General features: G+C 41.8%; 1 protein-coding gene across 4 annotated transcripts in view; it reads left to right on the forward strand.

The window, feature by feature from the left end:
* arhgef25a (Rho guanine nucleotide exchange factor (GEF) 25a) overlaps positions 1-16114 on the forward strand; it is a 50007-nt gene that overhangs the window by 6114 nt on the left and 27779 nt on the right. The window contains exon 1 of one of the 4 annotated variants that reach the window (XM_079742546.1): positions 32-685. The exons of 2 other annotated variants lie outside the window; for them this stretch is intronic. In XM_079742546.1, the coding sequence (XP_079598672.1) occupies positions 571-685 (115 nt within the window). In that variant the 5' untranslated portion in view covers positions 32-570. Of the gene's footprint in view, positions 1-31; positions 686-16114 lie in introns of those variants that run through there. One more of the 4 variants, XM_079742547.1, reaches the window with a different exon arrangement.

The following is a 16114-nucleotide window of genomic DNA, read 5'->3' on the forward strand; positions in this document are numbered from 1 at the left end:
ACTCCCCAGTCATTTGACCCGGCAGTTCACAGAGGCGAGAGCTCAGCAACTCACAAGGAAAACAGAGAAAGAGGGCGCGAAAGAGATTGAGAGACTGACAGAGAGAGAGAGAGAGAGAGAGAGGGGAGAGACCGAGAGAAGGGGGGGGGGGGGGTCAAGGCTACGCGGGGAGGAACCACCTGATAGCAAGCTGGCTGGATTCTCTACATGGCTTTGGGGAAGAAGTGAGATAACAAAACAACAATACGAGCACTCTGAGAGCTGACGGATCCATGGACTCCATCTCCTGAGCTGACTCACAGCTCCTATTTCTTCAGTCACTGGACTTTGTGCGGACTATGACCCTCTTCTGCTACTGCCCTCGACTGAGAAGAGGAACTCTCCGGGACGGTTTGTAGACCACCCCCTGGTCCACTCTACCCCCCCCCCCCCCCTTCCCCCTCCATGTGTTCAGGGGAGAGTTAGAGAGAGTTAGAGAAGAGAGAGAAAGAGAGGGTGAGAGACACCGGCTGTCTGTTGGGTCATGCCCACCTCTCTCTGCGGGGTCAGCGGTATTCAGGCGGGTTCATCATGAAGGGGGGTCGACACCCCCCCCACCAGCGCAGCCATCAGCACGGCTGTGGCTGCCAACGTTTGTTCTGTAAAATCCTAGCCAAGTGCGGCTGCTGCTTCGCACGCGTCAGAGGTCAGTCGAGATCTACCTTAGCATACACACACAAACAGACTCACACAGACACGCACACGCACAACCAAATATTGTAGTAGTAATAGCAAAAGTGATTTCTCTGTGTTTTGTTTAATTTTGGTAACGTTGGTTAACGTTCAATAGCTCAATGTTTGTATCTATGTTTAGGTTTGCAGTTTGGGTGTCTGCTGGTGTGTGTGTGTAGGTGTGTGCTTTAATGCATGGTGGGAGTGCACATGTGAGTGTGTGTGCGTCTTTGTTTGCTGAACAGCAGAATCAATAACTCTAACACTTAACTCTTAAGTCCACTTCTCTCCTTCCCTCTGACAAGCTGAAACAGAGAGAATGGAGTGGCTGGGGGGGTGTGTGTGTGTGCATCTCTTTTTCTCTCTCTCTTTCTCTCTGTCTCACTCTGTCTCTCTCTCTCTGTCCCTCTCTCTCTGTCTCACTCTGTCTCTCTCTATCTCTCTCTCTGTCTCACTTTCTCTCTCTCTCTCTCTCTCTCTCTCTTTATCTCTCTCTCTCTGTCTTACTCTGTCTTACTCTCTCTCTCTCTCTCTCTCTCTCTCTCTCTCTCTCTCTCTCTCTCTCTCTCTTTCTCTATGTTTCACTGATGTTGGCTACGGGAAGCATGGAAAACAGCTCTCCTCACAATAGCGTGGTTGAGCTGAAGCAGCGGGGGCATGATATGGAAAAAAAGTAGCGAGAGAGAGAGAGAGAGAGAGAGAGAGAGAAGGAGAGAGGGAGAGACAAAGAGAGACAGAGAGAGAGAGTGTACCTACTAAATGATAATAATACTTAACATGTTCATATGAGCCTGAATGTGATTTAGAACACTTCCTGTCCTAAACAATAACACTTGTTTCTCTCTCTCTCTCTCTCTCTCTCTTTCTCTTATTTATTCATACATATTCTTATGTCTGTCTGTGTCTTCCACATTCTCTCCCCCATGCTCATAATCTCCATCACTATGGCTTAGAGGCGAAGTTAAAACAACAAGCCCTCCCATTGGCTGTTCTGTGCTGCCCCCAGCAAAGTGGTGGTCTGCATGTACATTCCCCTGTACTGGGCTGTATCATCCCCCTCACTCCAACATAGGTGGGGAGGGATCTAGCCGGCTTGAATATTATTAGTTTTGTATACATACCTCAAATGCCTTTGGATTAATATATTATGTAATGGATAATTTGTTTTCCATCGCCTGTGGCAACCCATCTTCTTATCGTATTATAGCAGCGTTAACAGCTGTATTGAGAAAAGTAGAATAATACCCACACCTAAATGCATGGTGAAGATGGGTTTGCTGTTTATTTGTGTTGCCCAGAAAAAACAGAGCCCTAGTTTTTCAAAACAGTGTGAACACGAAGATAATGTTTTTATAACGTGACATTTTTGCTTCAGTGAAAAACTGTAAACACATTAAAATGCTTCTTGGAATACGCACCTTGGGAGAAATCTGTTTCTCTCCAGTTGTTATGATTGTTGCTCGAGGCAGGAGAGAGCAATAGAGTCCAAACTCTGCTCCAAAATAGAGTCCATGCTAATCAATACAATATATTTACTATATGCTCAGAACCCCCCGGCCTGGCTGTACCCAAGCCTCTCTGATCATCACATTATATAAAGAGCAATAGTTTTGTCTGCAACACAGTTTCGTAAATAGTCTTTCCGCCATGTGGTACCGTGGTGTCCTTCCCGCTGTTTTATCACAGGGTCCAGAATGTAGATTTGGTCCAATAGACGACAAGCAGGGTTCAACCAGGGGCCCCCTGCTGGTAGTGTTGTGATGTTTGGAGGGTAAACATTGGCATGATGATAGGGGTCTGAGCCAGACACACACAGACCCTCAGTCGCTCTGCTCCCTGACACATTGAGTGTCTGCTCATTCCATTGGAAAGGAGAAGGGTGTTATAGTGTATAAGTGTATGTTAGTTAGTGTATAAGTGTAAGTTTGGCTAGGTGCATTAATGGACCGGGGGATAGAGCGAAGGGGATGGTACCTGCCTGCCGTCCTTTTTAACTGTTGTTGACCTCCAGGCAGCCGGAACACACAGTATAGGATGCTGTGTCATGTACAGTATGTATGGATCCATAAAAATAACTAAAGAATCATTCCTGAAACACGTGTTCCAGTAAGACAGGCCCATCTCGCTTGCTTGAAAATCAATGTGTAATAATGTATGAGTGACGTCAACGGTGAAGACACTTGGGCCGTTGAAAACTCTGGAAGCTCTGGAAATGTGAAATGTGACCGAGTGTGTATGTAGAAGTAGTCCTACAACATTGAAAACACCTTCAGGAACTGAAAAAGAGATCTGAGATGAAATCATCCTTCATAAAATCCTTCAAAAACCCTGTGTCGTATCGACACAGGGTGAGGGGTGATGAGTTGAAGATGTTATGGGAACTGTGGGAATGTACGCTGATGTAGGAGTGTGTATGTGTAGAAGAGACAACGTAAACATATAGCATATGATGTGGTGTACCCATGTCAAAAGAATAGTAAACAGTACCGTGACGGGGTTGCTTTTGCTGTTACTATGATGATATGTAATTGGATGTGGGGGGGGGTGTCATTTGAGCAATGGGTCACATGATCTGCCCTTCCTGTGTAGTAAACAATCCTTGTTTGTTGTGATGGCTTGCCTGGATATCCTGATCTGAGATTGGGTTGGAGAACGTATTCCTGGTTGTAGTTTTTTACTCCCATTTATGGAGTAAACGCCAGCATGTTATACTTTGTTGCACACAAATATTCAGACATTATGAGAGACTGATGGATGAATAGTACTGCTATCACCACTGCTATCACCACTATCATTTAGACTCACTCTCTCACTCTCTCTCTCTCTAGCTCTCTATCCTGTGTGTGTGTGTGTGTGTGTGTGTGTGTGTGTGTGTGTGAGTGTTTGTGTGTGTCTGTGTCTGTGTGTGTGTGTGTGTGTACAGGTGTACATGTATTTAGGTTGTGAATTGTAGTCATTTGGAATCATGCCATGCGTGTAGTGATTAAGAACAAGAATTGCCTGTAGCATTAACACGTTCACAATACACATGCAAAGAAAAACTCTCTCTCACACACACACACACACACACACACACACACACACACACATACACACACACACACATATATGTGAATTGGTGCATGACACAGCTGAGGGAACACAGTGCGAAAATCTATGGCGAAACACACATAGACACGCACTCACACAGAAAGACGACTATAAATAGATTATAATAATAAACAGTATCAAAGAAATGGTGCATGGCCATACATGATATGAGAAAAACACACATGACTCACATGCACTCACACAACATACAAGTATACGCACGCGCACATGCAAACGCATATGCTCTCACTCTCTCTCTCTCTCTTCCTCTATCTCTTGCCCTCTCTCTCTCGCTCCCTGTATCTCTCTCTCTCTGATTCTCCCTCCCTCTCTCTGTTAGTCAACGTTGGGAGGAGAAAAGAATGAGGGAACAAATTATTAGAGTAAACATAGGGGTGCATTCCATACCTTGTTTAGAAAGAATCCTCGGGAGGGAGAGCCAGTGCACTGTCACTGCCCCCCTCAGCTGATTTCAACCCATAATACACTACTTTAATTTTCGTGTTTTGCAGCCACAGTAATTATGGCTCAATATACCACAAAATAAAAGTAGATGGTGTAGGTTATTACGCTATTTGTTTTTAAAGTTTCTAATGGAACACAATCAGACATAAATAAGTGAAAACATATAATATGTTCTATGTCCCTCCAATGATGCAGTGCCTACAATGATTGTCCGTGCTGAGAAAACTTTGATTTCCCCCTAAGGAATACTTAGCTAGACGGAGAAACTTTCCATAACACACACACAAGCAAAGCAAACAGGACTGAAACTATAACGGTGCTTGGGAGGGGTGGTGGAGGACCGGTTTGTTCGCCTATTAACCTGAGATCGTTTTGTTGTAGCTGGGAAAGGTCATCCTGTTATCTATTTCACACAGGCCCTCTTTTTCCTCGCCTACGCGTTCTGTCTGACCCACATGAATTAAATTCATGTCTCTTGACACATGCATTTATTTTCTTGAAAGTATAAAGTTTAAAATTTAATTTGGTTTTACTTGCTTTTACCTACCTGAAAGGTATCTTTCTCTAATGTTTTACTTTACTATGTTTTAGTTACATTTTACATTTGTTTCTAAGAAGGTTGTTCCATGTTATCCTGCTGTTGGTGAGTCCAGAAACTAATAACATTTGTGTTGAACATTGCAGTTGGTCTTGCTAACTATAACTCTGTTGTTGTTGTTAGTCCTAGCTATCTTTATTGTATGCGGGGAATGGGTTATATAGCGATTGTTGGTGCTTGGTTCTATGAACACCCTTACTGTACCGACAGCGATAAATTACTGATTCTCCTTCTTCTGACAAATGTACTTTTGGATAAAAGCGTCTGCTAAATGCCCTAAATGTAAATGTAAATTTAATGTATGTGCTTTTGTAAGATGCATCCTCTGGATGGCAGCTTTCCATTCAGAGCCTGACTTGAGACAGACCTTAGTGGGGCAGGTGGGGTCCTTTTGACATGCTCCATCGTGTTCAACTGAAGGTAAAACAGGGAGTAATGCAACCCGGTATCACGCGATTTCGTGTTCATGCGCACAAATCAATTGAATCGTGTCCCAGAGCACGATTGTCCGACTTTTTTCGTGCTACACATGACAAAATGTAAAGCAATATATTTTGAATTGGAGCATTTCTCAGACGAGGGAGAGAGAGACAGAGAAAAGGAGAGAGAGAGAGAGAGAGAGAGAGAGAGAGAGAGAGAGAGAGAGAGTGTGTGTATGTGTGCGTGCGCAGACCGTACAATACACCCTCTAATAAATGTCAATATTTTTTTGCAGAAGACTCCTCAAAAACTGGACGAATTTTTCGTGCTCCACAGAACATAATGTAAACCAATGCATTTGCAATGGGAGCGTTTCTAAGACCATTTTCATGCTCCACAAATTCGACCCATAACCTTATTTTATTATTATTATTTTTTTACCACTTTGTTTATTGATTTTTCACAATAAAGCAAACAATGACAACAACAACAACAATAACAAAAAAAAGAAAAAAAAAAAAAGGTGTGTGCAGTTTGGAGTTATTGGGATCCATAGCAAAATAAAAGTGAAAAGAAAAAAAAAATGTGTACATCGTTACAGCTGGTCAAGCAGGTATGTAATGAAAGGCTGCCAAACATTGCTGAAATGGTCCTTTGAACCCTTTAAAGCAAATCTTAGTATTTCAAGCTTCAGAAACTGTAGTGTGTCCCTAATCCAGTGTTTAAAGGAGGGTGGAGTAGCCTGCTTCCAATTAAGTAGAATTAATCTTCTGGCTATAAGAGTGACAAAGGCAATACAGTTAGATTGTGCTCTAAAAAGATTATCACCCTCACATTGAATACCAAAAACAGCTGTAAAGAGGGTTTGGAGCTATTGGTCTCTTAAGTATATTGGATAGAGCGTCAAAAATAGAGGACCAGTAACTAACAAGTTTCGGGCAAAGCCAGAACATATGAGCTAGTGTTGCAGGTGAATTTTTACATCTGTTGCATGAACTATCACTTGATGGATACATTTTTGAGATTCTGGCTTTAGAGAGATGGAGTCTGTGTGCCACTTTAAACTGGATCAAGCCATGTCTGGCACATATAGATGAAGAATGTATTCTTAAAAAAACATTCAACCACTCAACATCTGTAAATTGTACATTCAGATCAGCCTGCCACGCCGCTCTCAATGCATCCAGAGACTCTGATTGCACAGAAGAAAGTTTTGTATATATAACAGATATTGTGCCCCTGAGCTCTGGGTCTGCTGTAAAGAGACTATCCATAGGTTGAGGCTCAGGGATTGTAGGGAACATTCCTGTATTGTTACGTGCCCAGTCCCTAACCTGTTAATAACTAAAGAAATGAACATTCTGAAGATTAAATTTAGTTTTGAGCTGTTCAAATGAAGAAAAAACAGCTGTTATGTACATATCTTTAAATGAGATAATACCCTTCTTTTGCCAGGCCGAGAAATAGTCATTATGAAATGAAGGGGCAAATCGACGATTAGACGCAATTGGGGCCCAGAGTGAGCCAGCCTGCCAACCAAAGTGTCGTCGCACTTGAGCCCATATGCGTAAAGACTGATGTACTAAGGGGGCACTTGAAACATAGCTTGGAGTGAAAGGCATTGCAGAATACAATAAAGCAGGGGGGGATGATGGCAAGCAGGCAGTTGTCTCTATCTGAACCCAGGTAGGAGTCTCATTGTGGATGTAGTTTTTAAGCCAATATGCCATAGCTCTAAGGTTGCTTGCCCAATAGTATAATTGGAAATGTGGTAAAGCCATACCACCCATTGATTTTGGCCTCTGCAAAAATTCCCTACGGATACGGGGTGGCTTCTTATTCCAAATAAAGTCAGATATAATCTTATTTAGGTGCAAAAAGAAAGACTTGTTGATAAAGATTGGTATAGTTTGGAAAAGGTAGAGGAATTTGGGCAACGTGTTCATTTTAATTAGATTAATTCTTCCTGCTAAAGAGAGAGGAAGTATGGACCATTTATTGAAGGCAATTTTAGATCTCTCAAGAAGGGGAACAAAATTAAGCTTAAAAGGTCAGAGACGCCACGCGTAACAACCACCCCCAGGTAGGTGAAGTTGTCAGATGTCACCTTAAAAGGACAGGAATGAAAGGATATGGACTTAGCGGCAGAGTTGACAGGAAAAAGCTCACTTTTCAAAACATTAATCTTATACCCAGAAATGCTGCTGAAGAGGTCTAATAACTTCATAATATAGGGCAAGGTGTTCTGTGGATCAGTTATATATAATAAAAGATCATCAGCATATAATGACGTTTTATGTTCCTTACCCCCTCTTACAATACCACGAATCTCAGGAGAGGAGCGTATTGCCATTGCAAGGGGCTCAATAGCTATAGCAAATAAAAGTGGGGAAATTGGGCATCCTTGCCTTGTCCTGCGTTGTAATGGAAAAGATTGGGAATTGGTGTTATTAGTGCGCACTGATGAAGTTGGAGAGTTATATAGCAATTTTACCCAAGAAATTAATTTTGGACCAAAACCAAATTTGTCTAGACACCAAAATAGGTAACCCCATTCCACTCTATCGAACGCCTTTTCAGCGTCTAAAGAGATAACTGCCTCAGGCAAGTGTTGACCGTCTGCGGAATGTATGATGTTTAAAAGTCTAAGAATATTAAAAAAAGAGAGGCGCTTTTTAATAAAACCAGTTTGGTCAGGTGAAATAATCGAAGGGAGAATGATCTCTAGACGGTGAGCCAAGGCCTTAGCCAACAATTTATAATCCACATTCAGGAGCGAAATAGGGCGAAATGACCCACAATTGAGGGGATCCTCATTCTTTTTCAGTAAAACCGAAATAGAGGCCTGACAAAGGGTTGGTGGAAGGTGGCCTTCGACAAAGGGCTCCTCAAAAACTGATAGCAAGATTGGCAATAATTTATCTCCAAATTTTTTCAAAAATTCTAACGTAAATCCGTCAGGGCCTGGAGCTTTTGCATTCTGCATACTGTAAAGGGCCGTCCTAATTTCCTTAGACATAGGTTTTTCCAATTGCTCCTTTAATAATACATTAACTTGAGCCGGATTTAAGTTCTGAAAAAAGAGTTGAAGTTTAGAAGGGTCATATATCACCTCAGAAGTATAAAGAGATGAATAAAACCTCTTAAATTCATCATTCATTTCCTGCTCATCATTAGAAATTTGACCATCATGCTTTCGGATGTTTGTAATGAGAGTAGAGGTCATAGACTGTCTAACCTGTTGAGCCAGGAATTTGCCAGCCTTATCAGAATGTTCATATAACCTCGATCGAGACTGGAGGAGGAGCTGTTCTGTATTGCGGGTAGTTATTAGGTCAAATTCTGTCAGCAGAGTCAATCTGTCCTTTAAAAAATCACGCGTGGGAGCAATTGAGTTCTTATAATCCAATTGTTTAATTTGGTCGGAAAGGTCTTTAAGACGCAGTTTTCTCGACCTGGCTTCCCAGGAGGTGTAAGAGATAATCTCCCCTCTTAAAACAGCCTTTAGGGATTCCCAGAGGGTGGATTTACTAACATCTGACGTATCATTTATGGACAGGAAAATATCAATTTGCGTATTAATATACTTAACAAATGATTCATCCCCAAGCAAAACATTACTAAAACGCCAAGGACGCCGAGCAGATTTCTTTGGAAAAGATATTTGTAAAACCACGGGCCCATGGTCAGAGATGACAATGCCCTCATATCTGCAGTCCTTAACCGAGGGCATCAGCTGGTTATCAATTAAAAAGTAATCAATGCGGGAGTAGGAGTTATGTACTGGGGAAAAAAATGAATAATGCTTAGAATTGGGATACAAGGAGCGCCAGGGTTCAGACATATTATACATTTGTAGAAAATTATAATCGTCCTAGCTGATTTTGATATATTGTAGTTGGTGTTCGAGGAGCGATCCAGTATTGGGTCTAATACGCAGTTGAAATCACCCCCTAAAATAAGTCTGTGTGTATTTAAACAAGGTAATGAGGACAAGAATTTTTTCATAAACTGCACGTCATCCCAATTTGGGGCATAAACACTGGCCAAGATTAAAGGTACATTATACAGGGTACCTGTGACCACAACAGATCTTCACAGACGGTCTGCAGTAACCTTCTGCAAGATGAAAGGAGTATTCTTGTTAATAAGAATAGCAGCACCCCTAGATTTCACCTCAAAAATGGAATGATATAATTGCCCCACCCACCCTTTGCACAGTCTGTTATGGTCAGAGGACCTGAGATGAGTTTCTTGGAGAAAAGCAACATTAACATCCATACTTCTTAAATGGGACAATACCCTGTTACGCTTATTAATATGATTTAGGCCTTTGGTGTTCCAACTAATGCAATTTACTGTAATATTGTCAGACATTATTTCTTTGCCGCAAACAATCAACCATGCTCATCAGAGCATGGCCGATTGTTATGTTATTAGTAGGGTACTGAAGGATGGTACAGCATTTTGAAAATGACACTGCCACACACACATTCAAGCTAAAAGAGTAAAGAAGTGTACAAACATAAAAAACATAGTTCCCCCCACCCACACCCTGCCAGCCCAAAAAACAAATTACCCCTCCCCAAATGAGAGGTAAAAAACCCTGGGAACACTTGGTAATTTTCCGTTTTGCTGCCATAGGCAGTTAACAACCATAGAAACACTGCTCCTTTCACATACGTTTTTGTAGTCACAACTTATAAAATAAAATATAATACCCACCACTGACAATGTTCAAATGCAATAAAAGAGAGAAGCGGCCATAACAGGGAAAAACAAAAATAAAAACAGTAGCAAGATAAGTAAGCGAATAAACCGGTACATTTTTCTGGCCCTTCTGAAACGTGGGTCTAGTTCTTTATCGGCAACATGTTCAAATTGAGTAAGGAAAACAATAACATGCTGATACCTTACTTTGGTGAAGATGTGCGCCAACCAAACTGGTAGGTAGATGCCGACTGTCCTCTACTGGTGATAACAAATAATAGTCTCTCCATTCACGGTCCATAATAAAGTCTCCTTTCTTCCTTCCATCTCCATAAGAAAATAAATAAACCGGGAGGGAAAAACTAAAAGTATGAGCATTAGGTAGGTTATAGTCCAGTATGAGGGATCAGCACACAGCGCAGGGAACCGCAGCGTCTATCTTCGTTTGTTTACATCTCCAAAGAGGGACGAGCGCGTTTGGCAAGGAAGGTTTCCACATCTGCGGGTGCTTTAAAGGAATGTGACACTCCGTCGTGGACAAGACGTAGCTCCGCTGGATGGTAGAGACCGTATGTGATGCCCGCCTCTCTGAGTTTGGCCTTGACTGGGGTAAACGCCGCTCTGCGGCGGCTAAGCTCGGCGCTCATGTCTGGGAATATATGCACCCTTGCCCCTCTGAATTTGAGCTCACCCTTGTTCCTGGAAACTTGGAGAATCTTTTCCTTATCCGAGTAGTAGTGCAGCCGAACTATCATGGGTCTGGGACGGTCGCCGGGTTTGGGTTTAGGAGCCGGGGATCTGTGAGCGCGGTCCAGCACCAAAGGATCAGTTATCTCGTCGCCCAGAACGCAGGCAAAAAACGAAGCCATGAATGCAGTCGGCTTTCCATTTTCAACACCCTCGGGTATTCCAATAATCCTCAGATTTTGACGGCGGCTTCTGTTCTCCAAGTCATCATTCCGGTCTTTCAGTTTCCCCAACTCTTGTTTGAGATCCAATATGGTTTTATCCAGCCCTGCAATGCTAGAATCATGCCGGTTGAGCGCGCCCTCAATATCCCGTATAGTGGTGGCCGTCTCGGTCTGGGCTGATCGCAGAGATGACATCTCGGCTCGGAATTCAGTTTTCAGAGAGGCGATATCAGCTTTGGTGTCCTGCCGAAGGGCTGCTATGTCTTCTTTAATTTCAGCGTGGAGACTAGCCATCTCCTTCTTGATTATATCCCCCAGTTGTTGACGAGAAATGCCCATCTCTGCTTTTATCAGCTCTAGAAGAGCGCTCTCCGTTTGCTGCTCTGCTGGTGGGGTTGATGGTCGGGTGGCAGCCGCGGTAGCGCTAGCATTAGCATCGGCCATGAGCGTTTGTCTGAGTGCAGGGCTAGCTAAACTTTGAATTGCGGCTTTGGGTGCTTTTTTCTGACTTTTAGTCGCCATTTTGCTTACAAATAGTTTTCCAGTATGAAAAATTGCCTCGTTGTGCAGCCAAAATAATAAAATGTTGTGGCTAATCAATGTATATCAGTATAAAATACGGAGGGCGTTGGACTCGTGACTACTGCATTTTAGGTCCAAACTGGAACCGTTGATAACCTTATTTTTTTATATAATTTTAATATTATGAATATTTTAATATTGTCTTGACCCACACTTCTACTTTGGTCGAAGTGGATTTTCAATGGTCAGATCTTGATATACCGATAATTGAATTAAAGCTACATGGTCTACTTATTATATTATAACTAAATAATTATATATATATATATATATATATATATATATATATATATATATATATATATATATATATATATAATATAGATTTTAATATTTAATTAATTCAATATTAAACCAATGCATTTCAATCTGCCATTTTTTTCAACTTCAAAAACTTGTCCACAGGCCAGCTGTATCTAAACACCTTAAGGCACAAATTTACACCTCCATCCCACAAAAAATGGGGACTAGAAACTAATCCGTCTTATGCACATTTACTCTACTGTTGGAGGTCATGCTCCTTTTCCCACCTTTTTGAGATAGGTAGAGATTCCAAAATGTATACGCACGTTTCCCAAGGTCCCGAGAACGACATATCCGAGATTTGGTTGATAATCCAAGTTGATAAACGTATGCGTCCTTTGATATAAAAGAGACCCCAGGTCTATAGCTTACTTGTTAATGTCCTCGACTCAGTCACCTATTGCTTCACTTCCTTTAGGGCTTTGGCCTCCTAATTGATCATCGTAATTTATTTGAATGCCCTCTTTTTTATTAAACCACCAGCACTGGGACGTGCCAACAATTCTCCATATCCATATGGGTGGTGCTTGTGCACAGTAGAGATACACTGGAAATAAATTGCAAGCACACTCAGGAGGAGGAATGACCTCTCACACATGATACTTAATAAATTGTTTCAAATAACCCTGCCTCGTTAAATCAATGAGCTTGGTGTTTTGCTTTCAAGAATAGGTTATTGGCTGTGTCACTATAAAATATGTTCATGCACATCTCTCAGAGGGACGTAACAAGCCACTAGACAGCGATTTAAAAAAAACGAGTCAAGTTCATTCCAAAAGCAACTTATTAATTACAAGTCTTAACTTCGGAAAATATAAACATATTCCAAGGTGCCTTTTGAAGGAACATATCTGTCTATTTCCTAGCCAGCGGACCCTAGTTTGCGACAAAAACAACCCAATTGATGGCAGCTCAGCTGCTGCCCTCGTTAACGTGGTTTGGAGCAGAGGAGATGGTCGATGGCAACCACCATAGCAACCTTGACAGTCACGTGACGTGGACGCAAGCCCATTCATAAGTTGGTCAGGGAGCCCCCCCCCCCCCCACATGTCATCATAGAGTATCAAAATAACAGGCTTAACAGCAGCACCATCAGTAATATATAAAGTAATATATAAATGATATATAAGTAATATATACAACTTTTTTAACAGCGGCATTACAATATAATATAACTGCAGGCTCAAAAGATGAATGAAAATAATTATGCACATGAATAAGGTATTAAAGGGAGTCATCTAAACAAACAAACAAACAAACAAAAAAACCTCAAACATACTGCACCTCAAAGTGCAGTATTGTCGTAATCAAAATATGTTCTCTACACGATAGAGAACTGTAACCGTTGAATTGTGTGCAATACTAAAGTGCGTGTGCATTCTCAGCAGCTGCAGGAGGCTTTACAACTGTGCACAACGACTTTTCCTGGCAGTAAAATCCCTAATCAAGTCATCATAATACACCTTATGTGCCACTAAAGCGTTCTTGTCCCATTGTTGACTGTAGACATGTTTCAGTTTAGAAAAACTGCGCTGAGAAAGGCTGGTCCGTCTCCGATGCGAAAAGACGAGAGCTTTGAAGGCTGTACCATTTCAGGAAAGTGTGTGGGGGGGGGGGGGCTCTTTTTATATATTAGGTAGGTAGGAGAGATAGGGTACACAATTAAGAAAAAACAACAGTGGGCCTGTTCATAACTAATTTATATATTTTGTAAAAATTATCATAACATTTTTTCAGCAACCTTAATTTAGGGGGCCACCTCCAGGTACTTGGGGCCCTACACGCGCTGCATACTCTGCATATGGGGATGCGGATAAAGAGCTTGCCCCCATAGGTTAGCGTTATAGCTATTCCGTATCGCCGGCAGCCGGTGCAGATCTCTGGCTTGGTCTAATAAATTTTTGTCTGGTTTTTAGCTTCCCTCAACAATGGCTGACCCTCAGGAAACAATAATGGGGTTTAAAATCGCCAGAGTTCTCCTTTAAGAGGGCCTCTCCGTATACTATATTTACTAGAGTTTCAACCTCTAGTTGTAATTAAACCCATAGCAATAATGTGGAAACCCCAGTCGATAATGTAACAAATTTCTGAGCGCATAATATAATAACATTTTGCCTATAATGTTACAACATATACAATTTTGGTTCACCTATTATGTAATGAAGCAAGCATAATAATTTCCTCCTTACATTATGAAGCAAGCATAATAATTTTCTATCTATAAGCCGTTTTCACACATTTTTGCCGCATTTGTATATCAGGAGATTCTACCTGCGGGTGATTCACACTCAATGCTTTATATGCGGACATCGATGTCGTTGAGACATCTGTAGAATCAACGGGTGGTTTAGGAGGGTCATGCGTGTGTGTGTGTGGTGTATGTGTGCGTACGCTCGTGCTGTGTGTGTGTGTGTGTGAGCTGCAGGCTGCTTGGAGCATGCGCACTGACCAACTTGTGTAACTTCTGCGACAGGCATGCTATTATATAGTAAGATATATATACATATATATGTAAATATATATATAAAATTGATATATATATATATATATACTTACCTGTGTATATTCTGAGAAACACTCCCATCCAAATTGCATGGGTTTATATTTCGTTCTGTGCAGTACAAATAAAGTTGGACATTCGTGCTCTGGGACACGATTCAATAGCTAACTTTTCGTGAGCATGATAACGAAATGTTTTTGAAGAGGTCTGCTGTAAAAAACTACGTCAGAGTATCCCTATTACACTACATTACCCTTTGATGCATTTGTTGTTTTGAAAAATAGATAACTAGAGGTTGTACTGTACTATCTGCGCAAACCCCTTCTGAGCCTCTCTCTCTCTCTCCCTCCCTCTCTCTCGTTTCATTCTGTGGAGCACGAAACTTTTCTGAGAAACGCTCCCATTCAAAATGCATTGGTTAACATTTCGTTCTGTATAGCACAAACAATTTGTTTCAGTTTTTGAGGAGGTCTGAAATATTGACGTATATATAACTAGAGGATGCACTGTACTGTCTGCGAATTCTCACACACGAAAAAAGTCGGACAATCGTGCTCTGGGACACGATTCAATAGATGCGTTTGTGCGCATGAGCACGAAATCGCGTGTGTGTGTGTGTGTGTGTGTGCATGTGTGTTTGTGCGTTCAAAAACAGAAAGTGTGTAGGGTAACCCTATGCTTTTTCCAAATGTGTGGCTGACAGGAAATATTTCAAGTGGCCGACCCTCACGCCTTCATTCTCATTTTGGGATTAGTTGCTATGGTGACAGGAGTAGGGGAGATGCATAGGACAACAGGAAGAGAGAATGAGGATGTGTGTGGGGCAAAAAGGTCCATCAGATAGGATTCTGCTATGTCTCTGCAGGCAGCAACACAAAAGTCTCTGTTGCAATTCAAAATAATCTGGCAGAACAAGTTCTTGTCATTAACGTCATTATTACACTAGCTGCTATGGTAAAAGACTCAACAAGATGATGTTCTTGATAAGAACTGTCGGCAAGATCCTCCACTAAACACTGTGAAACAACACACACACAGTCCAGTTCACCCAGTTAATGCTCAACAAGCTCAAAAGATACCACCAAACCTCCGTTGGACAGTTCATAGGATGCAGAATTATAAATTATTGAATTATCATACCAATCTGACTGTAGCGGGTTCCAATGAATACGAGCAGGCAGAGGTGTCGTCCCTCAGCGGGAGATCGTTTTTATTGTCTTTTAACGAAAAACACAAATACTCGAACTATAACAAAAAAGGTCCGTTCAGAGTCGTCTCTTGTGGATTCGGGTATATTCCACTTGCTCGGGATCTCGGGGGTCCGTTCGCTCCGCGGTTTCCTTCCTCACTACAACACAAAGCAGGCACATAAGTGCACACTCCCTGATTGGCGTGAGTGCGGACACCTGCTCGCAATCAGGTCCAATCCCCCCCAGCCGATCCTGTGCGCTCCCAACCTGCCCATACTCCCCCTGCAGGCAAGATGTCGCACGTCCCCCCACACTGACCTTTAAAATTGGCTGACATTTTTTCATATATATTTGTTTTTGAATTCTTCAACATTCTATATATTTTTTGTTTTTCTTTTAAAAAAATATTTAAAAAAAAACAACACTTAATTTGAGAGCCTCTACCCAAATTTCGTTGCACTTTGTGCAATGACAATAAAGAGATTCTGATTCTGATAGGATGACTTTTGACACAGCTGCAAAGTGACTTCCTCTGAGTTCTGGGCAGTCATCCAAAAGGGTAGAGTAGAAGGAGAAAGGGAGGAGAGAGGAGGGGAGAGGAAGGGAGGATGGAGGAGAGGGAGGAAGGGATGAA

Source organism: Pollachius pollachius, assembly GCF_949987615.1.
Source record: "Pollachius pollachius genome assembly, chromosome: 8".
Classification (NCBI taxonomy): Eukaryota; Metazoa; Chordata; class Actinopteri; order Gadiformes; family Gadidae; genus Pollachius; species Pollachius pollachius.